This window comes from Leptonotus elevatus, chromosome 21, assembly GCF_054856555.1.
Source record: "Leptonotus elevatus isolate MCC_2025b chromosome 21, RoL_Lele_1.0, whole genome shotgun sequence".
NCBI classification, from domain to species: domain Eukaryota; kingdom Metazoa; phylum Chordata; class Actinopteri; order Syngnathiformes; family Syngnathidae; genus Leptonotus; species Leptonotus elevatus.
Window position 1 is genome coordinate 11,700,843 of NC_141259.1, and position 18,370 is coordinate 11,719,212.

Genomic DNA, 18,370 nt, shown 5'->3' on the forward strand with positions numbered 1-18,370 from the left:
TCTTATTGTCCACTTGCACGCCCTCCTCATATGTGCAGGCCCAGTCAGCGCTGAGTCACGCATCCAGTTTCACTTGGCCTGATTCCCTTCCGCGTCACGGCTGCGGCCCGGTTGCCAAAGTTGTAAGGCCGCTGTCGGGTGACATGCGATGTGTCAGGAGCGGACGGGGGGCTCTGGAGCGACGGCTTAGCGGGAAAGCATGCGTGAGATGCGTGGGCGCAACGGGCTTAGCCAGCGCTCGGGTTTCTGCACCACAAAGCAGCTGGAATGCAGCAAGGACACCGAAGGGGCTGGAAAACTTCATCCGCCTCCATTTTCCTCACCTCCTGCTTATCTCGGCCGAGTGTCGAGTGAGCGCTGTCTCTGTCGGCCCCCCCTGCGGGCACCGCGGAACAAAAGCCCTAATGTGTCCCTTCATGTGCTTGTGGACATGTTATGGTTTAAAGAAGTAAGGGAGACTAATGCGAAAATTGCCTGGAGATGCTTTTTCACTGCGAAAATGTTAACCTTAAATCAGATATCATTTCGTAAATGTAATCTTAAATTAGTTTATTTTGCGTTCACACGTTTTTAAAATAAAATTCTTAGACAAGATCATTCTGCTTATTTTATGTTACTCATTCACTCCCAGCCATTTTCACTGAAGCAACCCCCTTCGCTCAGGGCTGTTTCACTGGATTTGACTGATTTTGCAAGGCCCACAGAAATATTTGTGTTCTATTGCTATAAAAACATGGAACCTACCAAAAGAAAGATTAGAGTCTCTTCTTTCATCAGGAAAAAAGTATATTTCTATCTGTTTCCATTTTGTACCAATTAGCATTAGAATATAGCTAAGTTTCATCATTATTCACAACTCTGTTTAGAACAGGGGGGGAAATACCTTTTTGCAACATGGCCCTGGTTGATCTCTTATACTCTGCTGCCACCTGCTGGACGTTTCTGTAATATCTACCATTGATTCAAATATTCTCTTCAGTTAAGAGGCTGCATTAAAGCCTTCTGTATTCTCGAGCATTCAAAAAACAACATTAAAAAAACGTATCAATATGTATTTGGTATTACAGGTATTTACACATTTTTGGGAGCAAATGAGTAAATTATCTTATTTGATCAAGCATTTTTGGCATTGGGTGTTAACAGTCAGTTGTAAGTACTGTGAGGCTTAAAACAAACATTTTCCATATTTTAAGATGACAATGATATCTAGTAATAAGATAAATGGAAAAAATACACGTATGAAAACAATCAGACAAAAGTGCAATATACTATTTATTGTAAGCATTTTTTTTCTTGTAAAAATCATCAGTTAAGTGGTTCCAGTTTCAAGTTGCATTGAATAAGCAAATGTTTCCTCTTTCCAATAAATGCACTACTAGCTCAGTGGTCTACAGGAGTGGTAGAATGTCGATCCTCAGACTGGGAGGTTGCGGGTTCAATCCATGGCTGGGTCATAAGGAAGATGATAAAATGATTTATCTTCTCAAATTCATATTTGTCTTAATTCAGAAAATATTGGGAAATATTCACATTAAAAAAAAATCCACAATTGAGGTCAGGCATCCACTGTTGACATTAGCCAGGCATCCCTCGCAACAATTAACACGTGTGCCATCCCTATACTTAACTGCTACAGTAAATCTACGAGTTGCAGCAGTTTTTAAGAGCAGCGTGTTTTTACAAGTGGCACAGTTTTCCTCAACGGGCCGTCCCACATGCTAAATATAGTGCCGTAAAAGCTGGTCCACACACACACACACACACACACACACACACACACACACACACACACACACACACACACACACACACACACACACACACACACACACATACAGCGGGCTATTGTGTCTGATAGAGCGCAGGCATCTGGTGTGTACAAACCCCCTCGGCCGACCTCAAGTAGCATGTGGCTGAGAGCCCAAGGCCGACGTCAGGTGACTCACGGATAGACAGAAGACGCTTAAAGGAGCTGACAGGAAGTTATTTAGTTTGGTAGTTAGTAATCAGTTCTGCTGTCCTTGTTTAAAAAAAAAAAAAAAATGTTTTTTGTGGGGGAAGGAGGCTGGAACGGATTAATGACATTTCTATTCATTTCAATGGGAAAAGATAATTTGAGATGGAAAAATAGGTCTTAAAAAGTCAGACAAAAACCTCAATCAGAGCGTCATGTGATGTGAGCAAACCTGACGACGGTGTTTGTTGTGAATCACGAAGACATTGAGCCCAGGATTCCTCTGGCCTGCATTGTGGCCGTGTAATGTCACACGCTGTGAACCGCCCAGCTCAGGACAGTGTACCAGAAAAGGAAAGAAAAACCCTTGGACAAACCTGTCGGTGGACTTTTTGAGCGTTTTTATATGCCAAACAAAAAGCAGCAAGGCTTGGAAACGGTGACATGCGCGTTTCCCTCGCGATGGCTTTTGTGTGCTTGTTTTTGAACGGCGGGGGCCTATTATTCCCTCCGTGATGGCTGGCAGGCTGCCGTTGAGGTGTCGCCGGCTGCAGCTGCAGTGCGGGATCGTCAAGGTAAACAAACGACCAACAGAAGCTAACCCCCGCCACCCCTTTCCCGCCCTTCTGGTGTGACGCCAAGCCCACTGGCAAAGTTCACGTTGCCGCCTGTCGCCATAGCGACGCTATCACAAAAGCCGTCCAGCTGGCCTGGCTGTGTTTACGTGCGGCAGAAAAGCACGGACAAATGGATGTGTTTGTGTGACACGGGCAAATGGTAGACCCTCAGCCCAAACATGGTGCAGCTGGGCTGTCAACGACCGCCCACTACCCCCCCTTCCCCCCCACCCCCACCATCACATTTCTATTTGTTTGGATGGGCTGGATTTTCCCTCGGCCCCCGCGTGAGGGAGCTCGCCCCTGCTCCATCTGCTTGTATTTTTTTGAAAATGGCCTATCACAAAGCTGCACCAGCATGAACACCTCTGCACCGACACACTCGGTTGAGTCTCAAAGAAGGGGAAGTCTATTTTGGTTATAAGGGCTGCAGAAATGAGCCGTCTCAGGGGGAGAGCGGGGTTTTTCTTTGATAGGTCGGCAGCGGCGGCCGGGGGGGGGGGGGGGGGGGGGTGGAGTTCACGCCGACGTGTCGGCCTTTGAAGCAAGGAGACTTGTCATTCACAAAATCCACAGTGCTCGCAGTCGAGATGAGATTCCACAAGTTTCCTTTCGGTGTCGGATAAGGGGTACCGTACCACTTCTTGTATCAACCAATGAGATCGTTGTTGACTGAAAACAGATGTTTACAACAACAGTATGTGGGAACTGGGAAAAATTGGGCTAACCTTCCCTAAAGTTAGGTTGCTCGAAATTCATTACCCTACTCTCAAAAGCTAAACATGAGTTCATCCTATTCACAACCATAAACCCAGATTTACCCTAAATCTAAACCTACTCAACCCGTCGATATACACTCCACTAGTTTTAATTTTTTTTTTTTTTAAATGATTCATGGTAAAGTGCTTTGGACAACATATGATGAAGTGCACTTAGATCAAATTGGATTATTCCGAACTATGGTGTGTATGATTTTGGATGACAGTCCAAGCTTTTTATTTTGACCAATTAAAATATAGTAAACAGTTACAACGTTAGCATAGCACTTCCTGTATTATGTGCTAATTCCAAAATACTTCAATGCGCTAATTTTGTATTTTGGCACATCAAGTAATGGCTAACGCTAACAAGGCCCTTGTGTGTCGCTAGTCACATTGACATTGACGCACAATTGAAATGAAACCTAAAACGCTTTCCACGCCCAGCACGGGCTAGGACACATGGTCTTTTATAAAAAAACAAAAAAAAAACGAAATAGGAGCCAGAAGTGAAGCATGTGTGCCTATGCTATATTTTCCTTGAAGCTAACATAACAACGTTATCATTTCTGTCGCCTGTGACTAATGGGACCCTGGCACTTGGACCTGCAGTGTAAATTCTCAGTCACATCAGTAGTGCAAATGTCATTCATGTGGTTTTGCTGATGTGTTTGTAGTATCTGGTTTGTAGTATCTGGTTTATGCGTGGGCAGGGTCTTTCGACTCCAGCCCTGTGAAGGTCGGCGAGCGTATCAGCGGCAGGAAGTCTGTGGTCTCCATTGATGTGGCGGGGCCGCGTCAACGTCGTGCCTTTCTATCTCGCCAGCTCTCGTTCTTTCTGGCCCGTGTTTACTTAACCTGTCTGGGCTTTCCAAACAGCTGTCATCCTCTGGAACGTCTGGCGTGGCCACTGACAGCTTCTCCCGCTTTGTTATCGGAGCGACTTTTAGATGACTTGAGGGGATAGAAGCCCCTGAAAGCGTCTGACATTCTATCCTTTGAACCTGCGCGGCGGCTGGGGAGGGGGGGGCGGGACCCTCGCCCTGCGCCTCTCCCGTGTGGACGTGAACCCGGTTGACCTTTTGCCCAGATGAAGCCCGCAGCGTCCGCCATATTCCCGTCGGCAGCTGGGTAAATTGATTGTAGCATGAGATGACCACTGATTCAACATTCGGTCATTGTGTCGTAAACAGCAAAAGTACACAGTGACTATGAAAACGTAGTCTGCTTTGTTAGCTTCTCATGCTAACTCGCTAAACACTCAACTCCTCGTCTGTACTTGAGTACTAAATGCTCAGATTAAACGTCATAGTCAAGTATAAGGCGTTCCTAAAAAATCACATGCAGCTGTACGGGATAACACAGGAAGTCAACCGTCTCTTCATCTGCTTTGCGGCTCACGGTGCGCGTTTTATTTTCAGATCGGCTGATGTCACCCCGCCCTCCGCCGTAGCCGCCGCGCCATTCATCCTCCCGTTTGAAGATCGCCTCGCTCCTCGAGCTGGCTCGGATGTCGGTGCAGGCGCATGCGGCGAGGATGAGGATGATGTCAGCCTCTCGGCTGACCTCTAGAGAGAACGCGGGGCCTCTGTGGAGGCTCTAATGGTTTTGGGCAAGGGTGTGGTTGAACAGCCAGTCGTAGCTTGTTTGTGTGCATCCTTTTGGAGGTTGTGTAATAGTTTTTATGGGTTTTAACCTTATACTGTGGACTCACTTATAAAATAGAATTACATTAAAATAAAGGCAGATGAAGCATGATTATGAACGGCAGTTTATCAACTTCAGTTGGAGTTAACTACCGGTAGACACTTTGTCTTTTAAGCATTCACTTCGACAGCAAAAACGCCGTCAACGATGGCATCCAATGTCAGGTGTGTGCTGGCGTGTTTTTGTACAGGTTTGACCAGTGTGAATCTGAGAGGCTCCATTGTAATGCTGATTGTAATTTAAGAGCAACTTTCATTGTGACACACTTGAAGGGTTGAGTTGAGAGCTTTGTACAGTCAGCGTATGGATGGAGGGCTTAGCCATGTAGATCAGTGGGTCAAGAGGCTGACGCGATAATCCTGTTACTGCACTGACATTTCTCTAAAATGGCCCTAATCTGCTGCTCGGGTTGACTTCGGATGTCCCGAAATTCAGTGCGTGGTCAAAAAAGGCACTCCGTTTGCCACAATGCAACACTGCTTTTCATGCCATGCCTTGTTGCCTGCATCGTCATTTTGAGGTTATAGTGGGAGCCATGAAAAATAATGGGAACATACTTTAAAAGTATATTTTCAATTACTAGCATTGTTAATACATTTAGAAAAAATAATCAGAAAAATATTGAACCAATTTAGTTTTTTTTTTTGGATACATTTAGAAAAAAGTTATGGTTGTTTATTAATTAAAATTAAAATGTTATTTTAAATTATTGAACACATTTAAAGTATTTTTGTAAAGCATTTAAACCCTTAACAAATGTGATTTTTGTTGTTGAAAATATTGTATTTAAAAATACTACATACTACACAATACATCAAATAATTTTAAAATGTAATTTTATTTCCAATTTTTGTTTTTTTAATAATTACAAATGATGTAAACACTTAGAAATTATTTTTTATTGGAAATTTAATTTAAAATTTGTATATATTATACATTTTCCAGATTTAACTAATTTACAGAAATTGTTATATAGTTGAATTCTCTTCTTTTAAAATCTGGAATTCTAAATTAAATTTAAAATATTCATTACATACATTATGCAAAAATGTTGTATGGTTTTTTTTGTTTAACTTTTTCCAGATACCTAATTTGAAATCTTAACAAGTGTTCAACAAGTAAAAAAATTGTGTTATATGATTGCATTTTTTTCATTTTAAAAATGCTGAACACATGGTGTAATACATTGTAAATATTTCAATGCATTCAAATCACACCATATGAGCCATTTTTCATATTATCGTTGTATATAATAACCAATTCATTCTTCTTCTGCAGTGTCGTCATGCATCACCACCTACAAGAAGACCCCACCGCCCGTCCCCCCGCGGACCACCCCGTCCAAGCCTTTCATATCCATCACGGCGCAGAGCAGCACCGAGTCGGCCCAGGACGCCTACATGGACGGCGGCTCGGGCCCGCGCAAGGGCATCAGCTCGCAGCCGGGCCTGTCCAACTCCACCGAGAGCATCGACAGCATGAAGGCCCTGACGGCCGCCATCGAGGCGGCCAACGCTCAGGTGCACGGCCCGGCCAGCCAGCACGTCACCAACAGCAACAGCACCAGCACAGTCGCCGTCGCCACCGCCACCGCCGCCGTCGCCACTGACACCAAGGCGCAGAAGGAAGCGCTACGCAAGTGCCTCTCCATCGGGATCCAGGTTGGTGTGAAAACCTTTCGTCAGCGAGCGTTAACGCTCACTCATGATGGGTGTTATGAGCAGAATGTTACGCTAATAAACATGCTTCAAGGCGTTTCGATAAAGTTTGTTTGCTAGCTTAATGCTAACATATCAACCTTAACCATTGTATTTACTTCTCAACATCGAAGATAATCAATGAATTTTGTTTCTCTCTATGATTTAATGTTATGAACCTTCTTGACCAATCAGAGGCCAGCATCGGAAATCCTGCTTCTTGCCAGTGGAAAAGTGTCAATAGCATGTGTCAGAGCTCGGGCAAAGCAAAAGTGCTACTGTTGACATAGCTGACCACCCGCCTGCATGAACATGTCGCCAGATTTCCACCGTCATGCTCGGCATGTTGATTGACAGCCGCTCTGTTGCCGACAGGTGGAGCCGGAGGAGGAGGGGCCGACGGAGGAGCAGTCCAAGTTCCACTCCATAGGAATTCAGGTGGAAGATGAGCGCTGGTGAGTGAAAAGACAATGGACGCAGCAAAGTGAAACCCGAGCAGCTTGTGGGTGCGTGTTGAGACAGCAATGAAACAGCAATTGGCTTACTTGGTCATTTTGACCCGTCATAGAAAGTGTCTGGAAAAAAAAATCTTAACTTCATTATTCACCATTTCATTAGTTGTTTTTGTATCACTACATTTACTACTTAAAACAAATAATAAAAAAAAATGTAAGTAAAATAGTTTTGTTTTTTTCCCGCTGCACACCTGATGATCCCATCGCGTCACGATAATGTCCTGCAGCACTGTAGTTAGGAATTCGAACAGAAGGAACAGGAAGAGAAGCTAGCCAAACAAGAGAGGGGCTTGTTGTGTCCAGTGTGCGGCAGCTGTCTCAGCTCACTGATGGTTGGCGTCAGAGAGACCTCCCCGCCCCCCTTTGGTCTTCCTCAAGCAGGGGGCCCCCTAAGTGACAGCTGGGCCCAGAGGATGTTGTGCAGCTAGCGGGAAGGTGGAGGTACGGGGGGGGGAGGGTGTTTGACAGCCATCTGTTGCAGCAGTCATTGTGATTCAGGACACTTTTTTGGGGGGGGATGGTGGGGGTGGTATGGCGAGGTTTTGGTTGTGAGAGGGGACGCCGTGAAAAGAAGCAGCCGAGTGTGCTTCATGAGCTCACGAGTCGTCCACTGGCGGGACACTCGTTTTCCCTGTCCTGCATGCTAATTCAGCCATTTTACAGCTCAGTGTAAGAGAGTAAGAAAAGTGTTCAAATAAAATACAAATAAAATACAAATACTGCGCAACATCAATAAAACACATATTGTCAGTCCTTCAAAATAAAAGCATGAAGTGAGCATCATAACATTATTTATTCCACTTTTTTGGTCCCGTGGTAGCTTAAGCAGTCAACACAACAAAAAAATTGGACTCGTGAGTGTTATTATACTGGCATACTTTTATTTTGAAGGCCTGGCATCCGACAGGAAGCGTAATGCCGATGTAGCCCCAACTTGACCCAGTGTTGCAGAGCAGATTGCCTGCAGTTGAGTATAACTTGCTGTCCTTTGAACCCCTTTTATACAATTTTACATTATTTCCTGTGCGAAATACTGCTTCAGTTTTCCCACAATTTGGTTTTAATCAGACTTATTGGCACAGAATTTGTTTGTAAGTTGCTAACCAAAACAGCAGCACCTACTGAAATGCTTAAACTTACTGAGATGAGTTCAATTGGTTTGCTGTCTTTTTTTCTTTTTCTTTTGAGTGGTCTGGGCATGCCACAACTTCTTTGTGTGCATCTGTGTGTGTTTCTGTGCAACAGTCACAGGTCACAGCCTCACCTTGTTGTTTGAACTAGCATCAAGTTGAGCGGGAGTGGAAGGAGACATTCAACAAACGCGACGTGCTTGTCTTTGCACGTGGTGGTCTTAATGTTAGCCACATTTCCAACATTTTAATTAATTTACATACTAACCACTTACGCACCAATGTGTGTATTGTTATTGTTATTATATTGTTATGTTGTCTGTCTACCTGTGTTGCTGTTCAAATGTCTGTTACGTTATCCGATACTTTCCTGGACCAATCAAAGAGGATCTTTTTATTTTTCCTTTACTTTTGACTTCATTTCAATTATATTACCGGGTAGTTCTGTGTTTTCCCGCCTCCCGTCCTGTCTTGTTGATAATCCCTCTTTTCTGTCTGCTTTCAAGTGTTTGGCCTTGCCCGACGGGAAGTTGTTAGCCGGCCGATATCGAGCAGGCCCGAGGTCATTATGACTGAACACCTGCTTGGAGGAGTTACTCTTTAACTGTGCCCACACACACACACACACACACTCGGCAGTGCGTTTGATGTCAGCCGAACTGCACTCCCGTGTGCACCTCCTCGCTGTGCGTTTCACGCAACAGGAGAGATGAATGGGGAGGAGGAAGTGATGAATGAGAAGTTTTTAAGGAGGAGTGCATGTCTGTAGTCGAGGCGGACCTGACTGTGTGTGTGTTCGTGTGTGTGTGTTTATGGGGCAGGTCAAGTTGAGGGTCGCCCGAGATGTTTTTGCCAAGATTGCAAATGCTTTCTTCTTTATTATTAGCTCTGTAAGGCAAACCATTTCCCCTTTTCACACTTCTCTCAGCACAGTACTAGTTCTAGGTCCACGTCGTTGTGACATTTGAAGAGGTTAAGTTGTACCTTGAGATATGAGTGACCCAAGCAACCCAATGAGTGGCCCAACAAGATTTTTGAGATTTCTTGAGTTAGTCATTATTAGCCTTTAGCGTGTTAGCGTAATGCTAGCATATTATGGAATCGGCATGGGCCGATATATAAACATGAGCAAAAATACAGTATTGTGGTATCATGGTATAAAAATTACATCTCTAAAATGACTTCTTTTTTTTTTTTTTTTTTTTGCTAATTACAAAACTGGATTTTTTTCCCAACAAAATATAGAATATTTTGTACAGAAGAGTTCAGTTTAAATAAATGAATGAATGTTAACATTCTTCTTCAATTTTAATTCTTCCTAGTTAGTTACAATCTCTGGTGAGCTAATTTTAGAACAGACCCACAGCCTACTCATGTTGTCCTTGGGGCTAACTAGTACCTGCTGGTATCATCTTCATCAGAAGAAATGTGTATCATGTTCAGTTAAAATAAATGAATAAATGTTGACATTATTCTACTATTTTAGAATATACCCGCATGCAACTCATGTTGTCCTTGGGGCTAACTAGTACCTACTGGTATCATCATTGTTGTTGTTTTTGAAAAGGATAATGCACACTAAACAAAGCAAAAAGGCAGTGTCTCTTTCTCTTGCTCTTTCCCTGCTCCTCCTCGTGCTGCTCGCCAAGAAAAGTAGCAAAATAGTTACATATCGTGAACTCCACTTAAGAAATCATTAACATAGGTGACCTTCTTCTTCATTTCCACAGTCACCGGCGCATGACCCGCTCCAACAGCGTCACCACCGCCGTCCAAGCCGACCTGGACGACCCGTCGGACGCCCCGCAGCTGCCGCCGCCGCGCCACTGCGCCACCATGCCGCGCCAGCACTCCCGCGACTCCTCAGCCGGCGGCGGCGCCTCCACGGTCCGCATCCAAGGCTCGGGCAACCACTACCACGCCTGCGCCGGGGACGACTACGGCGAGGCGGGATTCGACCCGTCCATCCTGCCCCCTCCCGACCCGTGGATGGACAGCGCGGCCGAGCCGGAGACGGCGGATGGGGCGCTCGAGGCCGTGAGCCGCTCGGTGTGCCCGCGAGATGGACGCTGGTTCCTCAAATTGCTGCAGGCGGAGACGGAGCGTATGCAGGGATGGTGTCGACAAATGGAGAAGGATCAGGCGGACAACCAGCTGCCAGATGACAGTAAGTATATTTATAGTTAATACAACTGTACTGTACAGCAGGGGTCATCGACCTTTTTGAAAGTTTGGGTACTATTTTCATGCCCAGCATAAGACTAGTGCAAAGTGTTTTCTCATTTTTGAATTTTCATGAACGAACGCAAATAGAAATACGCAATTGCGCCGTTGTGGGAGTGATTAAAGCCAACTTGATTGCCAGCCAATCCCAGCGGCTCCCCACATTCCTTTTAAATTCAGTGCAGGAGAATCACGTGGTCTACATGGTGGAAGTGGACGCTTGGGGACCGCCTTTGACCCCCAATTGTGCATCCGTGTGTTATTAATAATGAAAGATAATGATGGCTATCAAAACACTGATCATGTTAATGATTACTCACCAAACAACAAGGATTTATGTTTTGAGAATTGCTCATGTTTGGTTTAAATGCTTGAAAAATATTGCACCGAACAGTAAATGATAATGATAACAATAAATAGTCTGCTAACTACATGATAAATTATAGAAATAAAAATAACCAAAATGTTATTAAATAATCATTTTTTTCACAACCAATAGAAAGTGATAGATATGTATAGACTATTATTATATACTAATACCAACTGATTAAAAAAAACACATTTTTATTGAATATGTGTGACTTCCTTTTATTTGTACTTTTATTACCAGTAAGGATTTTCTGGCCTTTAGTAAAGTAAATCTGATTGGAACAAATGTATACCATGTCAGAAATGAGCAGCAACTCCAGATTGCACATTTGGCATATTGAATATTGAAAAATCATATCTAATTTGTTCCCCATGTCATCATAAAATGATATGTTTTATTTTTATATCATTTGCTACCTTTTAAAGTAGTGGAAGAGCTGGATATTAAATGTGACCTTGGACAAGTGCATGACATCACCATTGTATCCACCATTGTGTTCGGATGTGGCTTTCTAGCAATGATGTCATCGCCTCGCCGCTGTCATGCTGTTGCTTCACTAATGCGTCGTCCCTGCCAGTGCTGCAACATGCCTGCAGTATGCGCTAGGCTGTGTGAGTAATTGCGGTGTGTGCGTGTGTACGTGTGTGCGTGTGTCTGCAGTCCTGGGCAAGATCCGCAGTGCAGTGGGGAGCGCCCAGCTGCTCATGTCCCAGAAGTTCCAGCAGTTCCGGGAGCTGTGTGAGGAGAATCTGGTATGTCACCTCATCCTCTGCACGCCTCCCCCCTTCCTCCCTCCACGATGACACCCATCCCTCCTCCCTTCTTCTCCCCGCGACACTGACGTCATCCTGCACAAATCACCCCGACGGGGCGAGCGGGGCGCTCATTGACTATGCATGCAGCCGGCGTGCGCCTGCCTGCACAAGCTGTCTCCAGCAAATTGACAGAGCAGCCGAGATGCAGTTGCAGATGGAACGCGGCACGACGCGATGGAAGCCGGTTAGGTCGCAAGCGAACGCCTGTGCAGCAGCAATAACACCGTGATTTAATGCACCCGAGTGGCTTTGATTGAGCCTTGTAAATGGAAATGAACCACATTCAGAATGTACCCGAGCAGCAGAAACTGAATGTGGATATTTCATATTCACCACATTCAGAATGTACCCAAGCAGCAGTTATTAAATGTAAATATTAGAAATGCACCATATTAAAAATGTACCTAAGTAGGATTGCTTAAAAATTGCAATTTAAAAAGCACCATATTCAGATTGTACCCGAGCAGCAATGACTAAATATGGATATTTCGTATGAGCAGCAGTGATTAATTGTAAATATTACAAATGCACCATATTCAGAATGTACCTGAGTAGCATTGATTACATTGCAATTAGAAAGGCGCCATAGTCATAATGTACCTTAGCAGCAGTGATTAAATGTATGACAAATAACCCATATTCAGAATGTACCTGAGCAGTAGTGATTAAACGTGGATATTAGAATTGAACCATATTCAGAATGTACCCGTATATGCATTTAGAAAGGCGCCATAGTCATAATGTACCTCAGCAGCAGTGATTAAATGTATGACAAATAACCCATATTCAGAATGTACCTGAGTGCATTCTAATTAGAAATCCGCAATATGGAAAGGAAACTAGGGTTGTGAAAAAATATTGATATTGTGATGTGTCGCATTGTTAGTGCTTACGATGCGTAATCAATACAACCAGATCAGATGTCGTAGTGATGTTTTTTACAATACATTCTCACTCCCAAAAATTATACTCTTGCTGATGTCATAGTTATGCTTTTGGGTGTGCATTTGTGTTGCCCTCAGAACCCCGACGCGCACCCGCGACCCGTCTCCCAGGACCTGGCGGGCTTCTGGGACATGCTGCAGCTGTCCATCGAGAACATCAGCCTCAAGTTTGACGAGCTGCACCAGCTAAAAGCTAACAACTGGAAACCTCTGACGCCACCGGAGATCCAGGTACCCCTTTTTCAATTATTTCATTGATTTACTTTTTCAAATTATTGTTTGGGAATGGCTAATATTTTGTCCTCTGCCAAGTTTGCATGTATTCCTTTCATGTTTTTATTTTTTAATTTTTTTTATTTTTGCTGATGTCACCACTTTTTTGTCTTGTTTGACAGTGAGCCGCCATTTTGGAGAGCCTGCCCATCTCCAATTGTGCTTATTTTTGTTTTCTACCTCACAAATGGCTGCCTACGTCCACCATAACACCACAAACATTCACTGCATGCGCTCCCCAGAAAGGTTCATTGCTACACTTTTTAAAACAAATTTGTCCCTCCGGATGAGGTGTATTCAATTCACCAGGCCACTTAAGTGTGTTTTTACCGCCCGTCCAGGAGAGACGCGGGCCCCCTCCTGTGCCAAAGAGGTCCCAGAAGGGCCACGCCCCGCTGGCGAGGGACCGCTCTCTGGAGAGCTCCGAGCAGCAGCGTCTGGAGGCCCGCAAGCGCCTGCTGGCCGCCAAGCGCGCCGCCTCGGTGCGCCAAAGCTCCGCCACGGAGAGCGCCGACAGCATCGAGATTTACATCCCCGAGGCGCAGACGCGATTATGAAGCGCGCAACCCAACACGCGCAGTAGCACTGGATGGTGACGGGTGCTAACGGACTTTACCGCATCACTGTCGCCATAGAAATAAGTATATTTGGATTATTTATTGATTGATTTATTGAGACCCCCCCCCCCACCCCCTTTCAGCTTTGATGTAGCACCCACGCCGCCCTCAAATCCTTTCCCTTACTCACACATTCACTCATGATGTGTCTTTTATAAGTTATGGAGCACCAGACATGGTAAGAGTTTAGTTTTTTTGTTTTTATTGTGGCCACTTTATAGATACAGTGGTGCCTTGAGATAGATTTAATTTGCTCTGTGACCACGCTCAAATCAAATCTCAAATCATTTCTCTCTATTAACATCAAATGTTAACCCCCCCCCGCTCAAGTTGGCGCTCACACATTAAAGCAAAAAAATAAAAAAGTCAGTAGCATCTCAAGGCACCACTGTACAGTGTTACCAAGCTATATTGCGGTTCTAGCATACCCAGACGTCCAAGTTGCTAATGGGAGTTATATTTATTTCGTGGCCCCTAATTAGCATTTTTTTTCGCACAGGTTAAATCTGTTGTATCTACAATTTTTTTTTAAATCCTGTGTCATGTCATTGGGCTCGCTGTTCCCAACCTCTTAAAGACGTATAATAAGGTGTAACATTGCAGCTAACGACAAACTTTGACCCACGTTAGGGTAACTTGGGGGGGCGAGCGGGACACACAATTGCACATTTGTGCGACAAAATGAGCCTCTCGCAGTGGTCAAGAGGTCACATATGGTCTGCACAGGTGTGCAGCTTTATGGGAAAATCGAAATATTTTTTTGTTTTGTTTATTAGACGGCCATCTTGTCTGTGATGAGTAAGTGTGTGCATGTTTGTGTGTGTTAGGGACATGAGTCAGGAGTCTCACTCAACTGAAACGCTCTCACACATACTACAGAATTGTTTTTGTTTTTCACATACACTACTGAAATACTCTCATACTTTATTGAAACTCTCTCTCACACATAATTGATTCCCCCCCTCTTTTTTTTGGTCTCATGTGTGGCTAAAACACTCTCAATCAAGTACTTGATTTTAATTATTTTTTTTCACATACACTACTGAAATACTCTCATACTTTATTGAAACTCTCTCTCACACATAATTGATTTCCCCCCCATCTTTTTTGGTCTCATGTGCGGCTGAAACGCTCTCAATCAAGTGTTGTTGGGTGTCTGCACTCACACTAGGGATTTTTTTACTCTTTCCTCTCACACACAACACTGAAATTCTCTCATACAATATATTGAAATTCTCTTGTGCGGAAATGCATGTCTTGGTAGCGTTTGTGAGTGGTAATCGTGAATGATGTCTCTGACAACCCCTTCATGCACGTGCGTGTGTGTTGACATAATTCATTCAAAAACTCTTCCTATGTTGCTAAAGAGGTGTCTACGAGTACGACTTAAGGGGGGAGCCTCAACAGTCCCGGGTCAAAAGATTAGGTACACCTGCACAAACAAAAGCAACGACAACAAAAATCAGCCTTTACAAAGATCATGTTTACTTGTTGGATTGTAATTTAACGTAATGCGTTATTGTGATTTGTTGTATTGTACAACTGCACTGCATCATATGCTAACCCTATTGCCTGCAAGATTAGTCGATGTGTTAGAGTGAGATCTTATTTGTAGCAATTATTAATCCATCAACAAGTATGTCGTTTTTTATTATTTTTTTACCACACCATTTTTAATCCCTGAAGGTAAAATCGGTTATTTATTAATCCCTCTCTATTTATTTTGTATTTTATTGTATATTGTTACATTTGTAAATACATTTCATTCTTATTTATTTTTTATACTTTATTACATCCCAATGTGTTGCCTCAAAACGGCATTATCTTAGTAAAGACATTTTCAATTGTCCTTTTTTTTTTCTATGCAAATTTTAATCCCTGATGGGGAATTCAGTTAGTTGTAAATTCCACTTAATTTATTTTTGACATTATTTTATTATTCTATAAAATACACGGATACTTTTATAGTGGTATTATTTCATCATATCATTTTATTACATTTATTTTTATTTGGCATTTATTTTTCAGATATATACCAATTTCATTAAATTATATATTATGTAATTCATTGTGTCAAAACTGAGCATGCTCATCTTTAATTTAGAATGTATTCGTATCATCGAGTGTTACATTGCATTGCATTGTGTAGGTGTACCTAATACTGTGGGTGCTCTCAGATGACTTTTTAAAACCTTGATGGGTTATTTTTTAATAAACTGCTTGTATATTTTTTTATAATGTCATTTTTTATGACATCTTTATTGACAGTATTAAGACAAGACGACTCGCCAGGATTATGTATTTATTTTCCTCCTCACTGTGCTAATAACGCTGAAGGTCGTAGAAAAGCATTTATTTTTAATTTTAATTTTATTATTTATTTATTTTTTCTCCTCGTGTGGTTTATATATTTTTTTCAATTTTTTTTTTAAAACATTTATTTATTGAGTAGGGGACTGTTTACCGGCGCACTGACTTTGAGGCCCTTCTACTGTGTTTTCCTCCTTTTCGTTTTCCCTTTGCGCCTTAATTTGGACAGTCGAGCACAACGGCGGTCTCAGGGGAAGACGCGTGTTTGTATGCGTGTATGTGCGACTCTACGTTGTCTCTGCTGTCAATCAAGTGGGATTTGCCATCACATAGGAAGCTAGGAGGCTAGGCTAGGAGTTTAGCAAATGTGACTAGTCGGCTAGTTGAAACTGATGTGCTCATGTTTTGTGCCATTGGACTCGAAACCGAAGTGACAAGAGTTGCCTGCTAATCGCTAGCCCCTTTCACACAATCTGTAAAAGACAGCTTCTTTTTTTTGTTTAAAATAAACAGCAACCAACACGAAATGGAGGAGCCAAAGTCAACACTGCAATTTTTATCATTTCAAAATCAAGTATTTTAGAGATGTAATTGCAGTATCGTGATCGCGACAATTTTGGACTCAATGCGACAATTTTGGTCTCAATGTAAAAGAAAATGTATTTATTTATTTATTTATTCACATAATAAAAAAAACAAAAAAACACACAGTCAATAAACCTGACTACAGAGGAGGTGAAGGGAAGCTACAGGTGATATAAAAAGTCTACACACCCCGTTCAAATAGCAGGGGCAATGGCACAATTGTTACAAGGGTCTATCTGCGCATGTGCCTGGAAAAGACACTTTCCTTTTCAACAGTAGCTCTGGAACTATTATTTTTTTTTATGTTTTATGTCGGGTCTTCAGTTACGACTTCATTTGCTTTCAAATTAGTTACCCCAGAATATTTTCAGTATTCATTATTTATTTATTTATTTTAATTACCTTTGGCTCCTCTGATGCCGTATTTTACAGGATCACTTTGTGAAAGAGGCTCTTGACTAGCTGACGTTTTGGGAATTTTTTTAAAATTTGTATTCGGAAAGGGGGGTATGGGGGATTAGATGCCATCACTCACTTTTACGTATTTAATTTTTTTTATTAATTAACTTGTGTGCATGTGTCAAGTTCCCAAAATGACACTTTGTTCATAATCATGATAAGAACATATCAACTCCTGGTGTAGCAGGGAGTTCGTGATGTAGTTCAATTGTACATAAATGAATGTTTTCCCCTGTGTAAATGTAAATGAAATCAGATAACCTTATGAAGCAGACATTTTTTGTAATTAATGTTGCTACGTGTTTAATGGATGTGATGGCACGCGTGTGCGAGCATTAAAATGAACCCTGTGGCCATTTCTCTGCGCTCTCTCTGCGTGTGTTTTCCCGTCGCGCCGCAATCGAAAGACACGGCGAGGGGAAAAGGGCGATGTGAAGCGCTGCGCAGGGCCGCCGCCCCGTAATTATGCCTTAACCTCGGCACTGCTCTTGGCTCGTCAAACACGCGCCGGCCGTGCAGTGTTGACTTACAAATATATATATAAACTTTAATCTTTGCATTCAATAAAACTCAATGCAGCTCTGCTTACCTTTTGGCTAGGACATGGTAGGGGTGTGACTGTTGTCGCTTGATGGTGGCGCTGGCTCTTAAGCCAGTCTAGCTGATGATGTCACAGGCAATGAAGAAGGTGCAATAACGTAAGTGATTCACAACACTTTTTCAAAATGGCAAAATTTAGCAACATTTTAATTGTTTATCATTTTATTTATCGATTTAGGTTGTTGTTGGGTTTTCTCCCCCCCCATTTTGTTGCGATTTCCCTGCTAACACTTGGACAGGAATGGGTAAAAATTAAAATAAAATGTAACAATTTATACCCATTATTTACATTAATTTTAAACATTAACATTTATTTTAATGAATTTTAAAATAAATGTAAATTATATGTATACACATTTATTTATTTATTTTAAAGTTTTAAATCATTTGGCATTATTTTGGTAAATTTTTATTTACATTTTAATTGTTTTTTTTTATCATATTATTATTTTATTATAAAATTCAAATAAAATTTAACAATGGATACACATTATGTATATTAATTTTAAACATAAAAATTAATTTTAATGTACTTTAAAATGAATGTAAATTATGTGTATACACATTTATTTTACATTTATTGTAATGTAAAAAGTTTAGATTTTGTTGCTTTTAACGAGAAAATCTGAATCATTCAATTAACATTCATATTTTTTAAATCATCAGTGAGCATCTTATGGCTCGTGGTCATGTAGTTTGTTTTTCCACTAATGTAAAAAAATATATATAAAATTTAGACAAAAAAAATAATTATTTTTTCAAATTTTTAACTTAATTTATGGTATTTTTGTAAAGC

General features: G+C 42.1%; 1 protein-coding gene across 12 annotated transcripts in view; it reads left to right on the top strand.

The window, feature by feature from the left end:
• Positions 1-17,332, top strand: part of dlgap1b (discs, large (Drosophila) homolog-associated protein 1b) — a 132,714-nt gene extending 115,382 nt beyond the window's left edge. For 10 of the 12 annotated variants that reach the window (XM_086065683.1, XM_086065687.1, XM_086065684.1 and 7 more), the window contains 6 exons: positions 6,315-6,697; positions 7,109-7,188; positions 10,109-10,545; positions 11,632-11,723; positions 12,809-12,961; positions 13,345-17,332. In XM_086065683.1, coding sequence (XP_085921809.1) covers positions 6,315-6,697; positions 7,109-7,188; positions 10,109-10,545; positions 11,632-11,723; positions 12,809-12,961; positions 13,345-13,560 — 1,361 coding nt within the window. In that variant the 3' untranslated portion in view covers positions 13,561-17,332. The other 2 variants (XR_015091974.1, XR_015091975.1) reach the window with 2 other exon arrangements.
• The last annotated feature ends 1,038 nt before the right edge of the window (positions 17,333-18,370 follow it).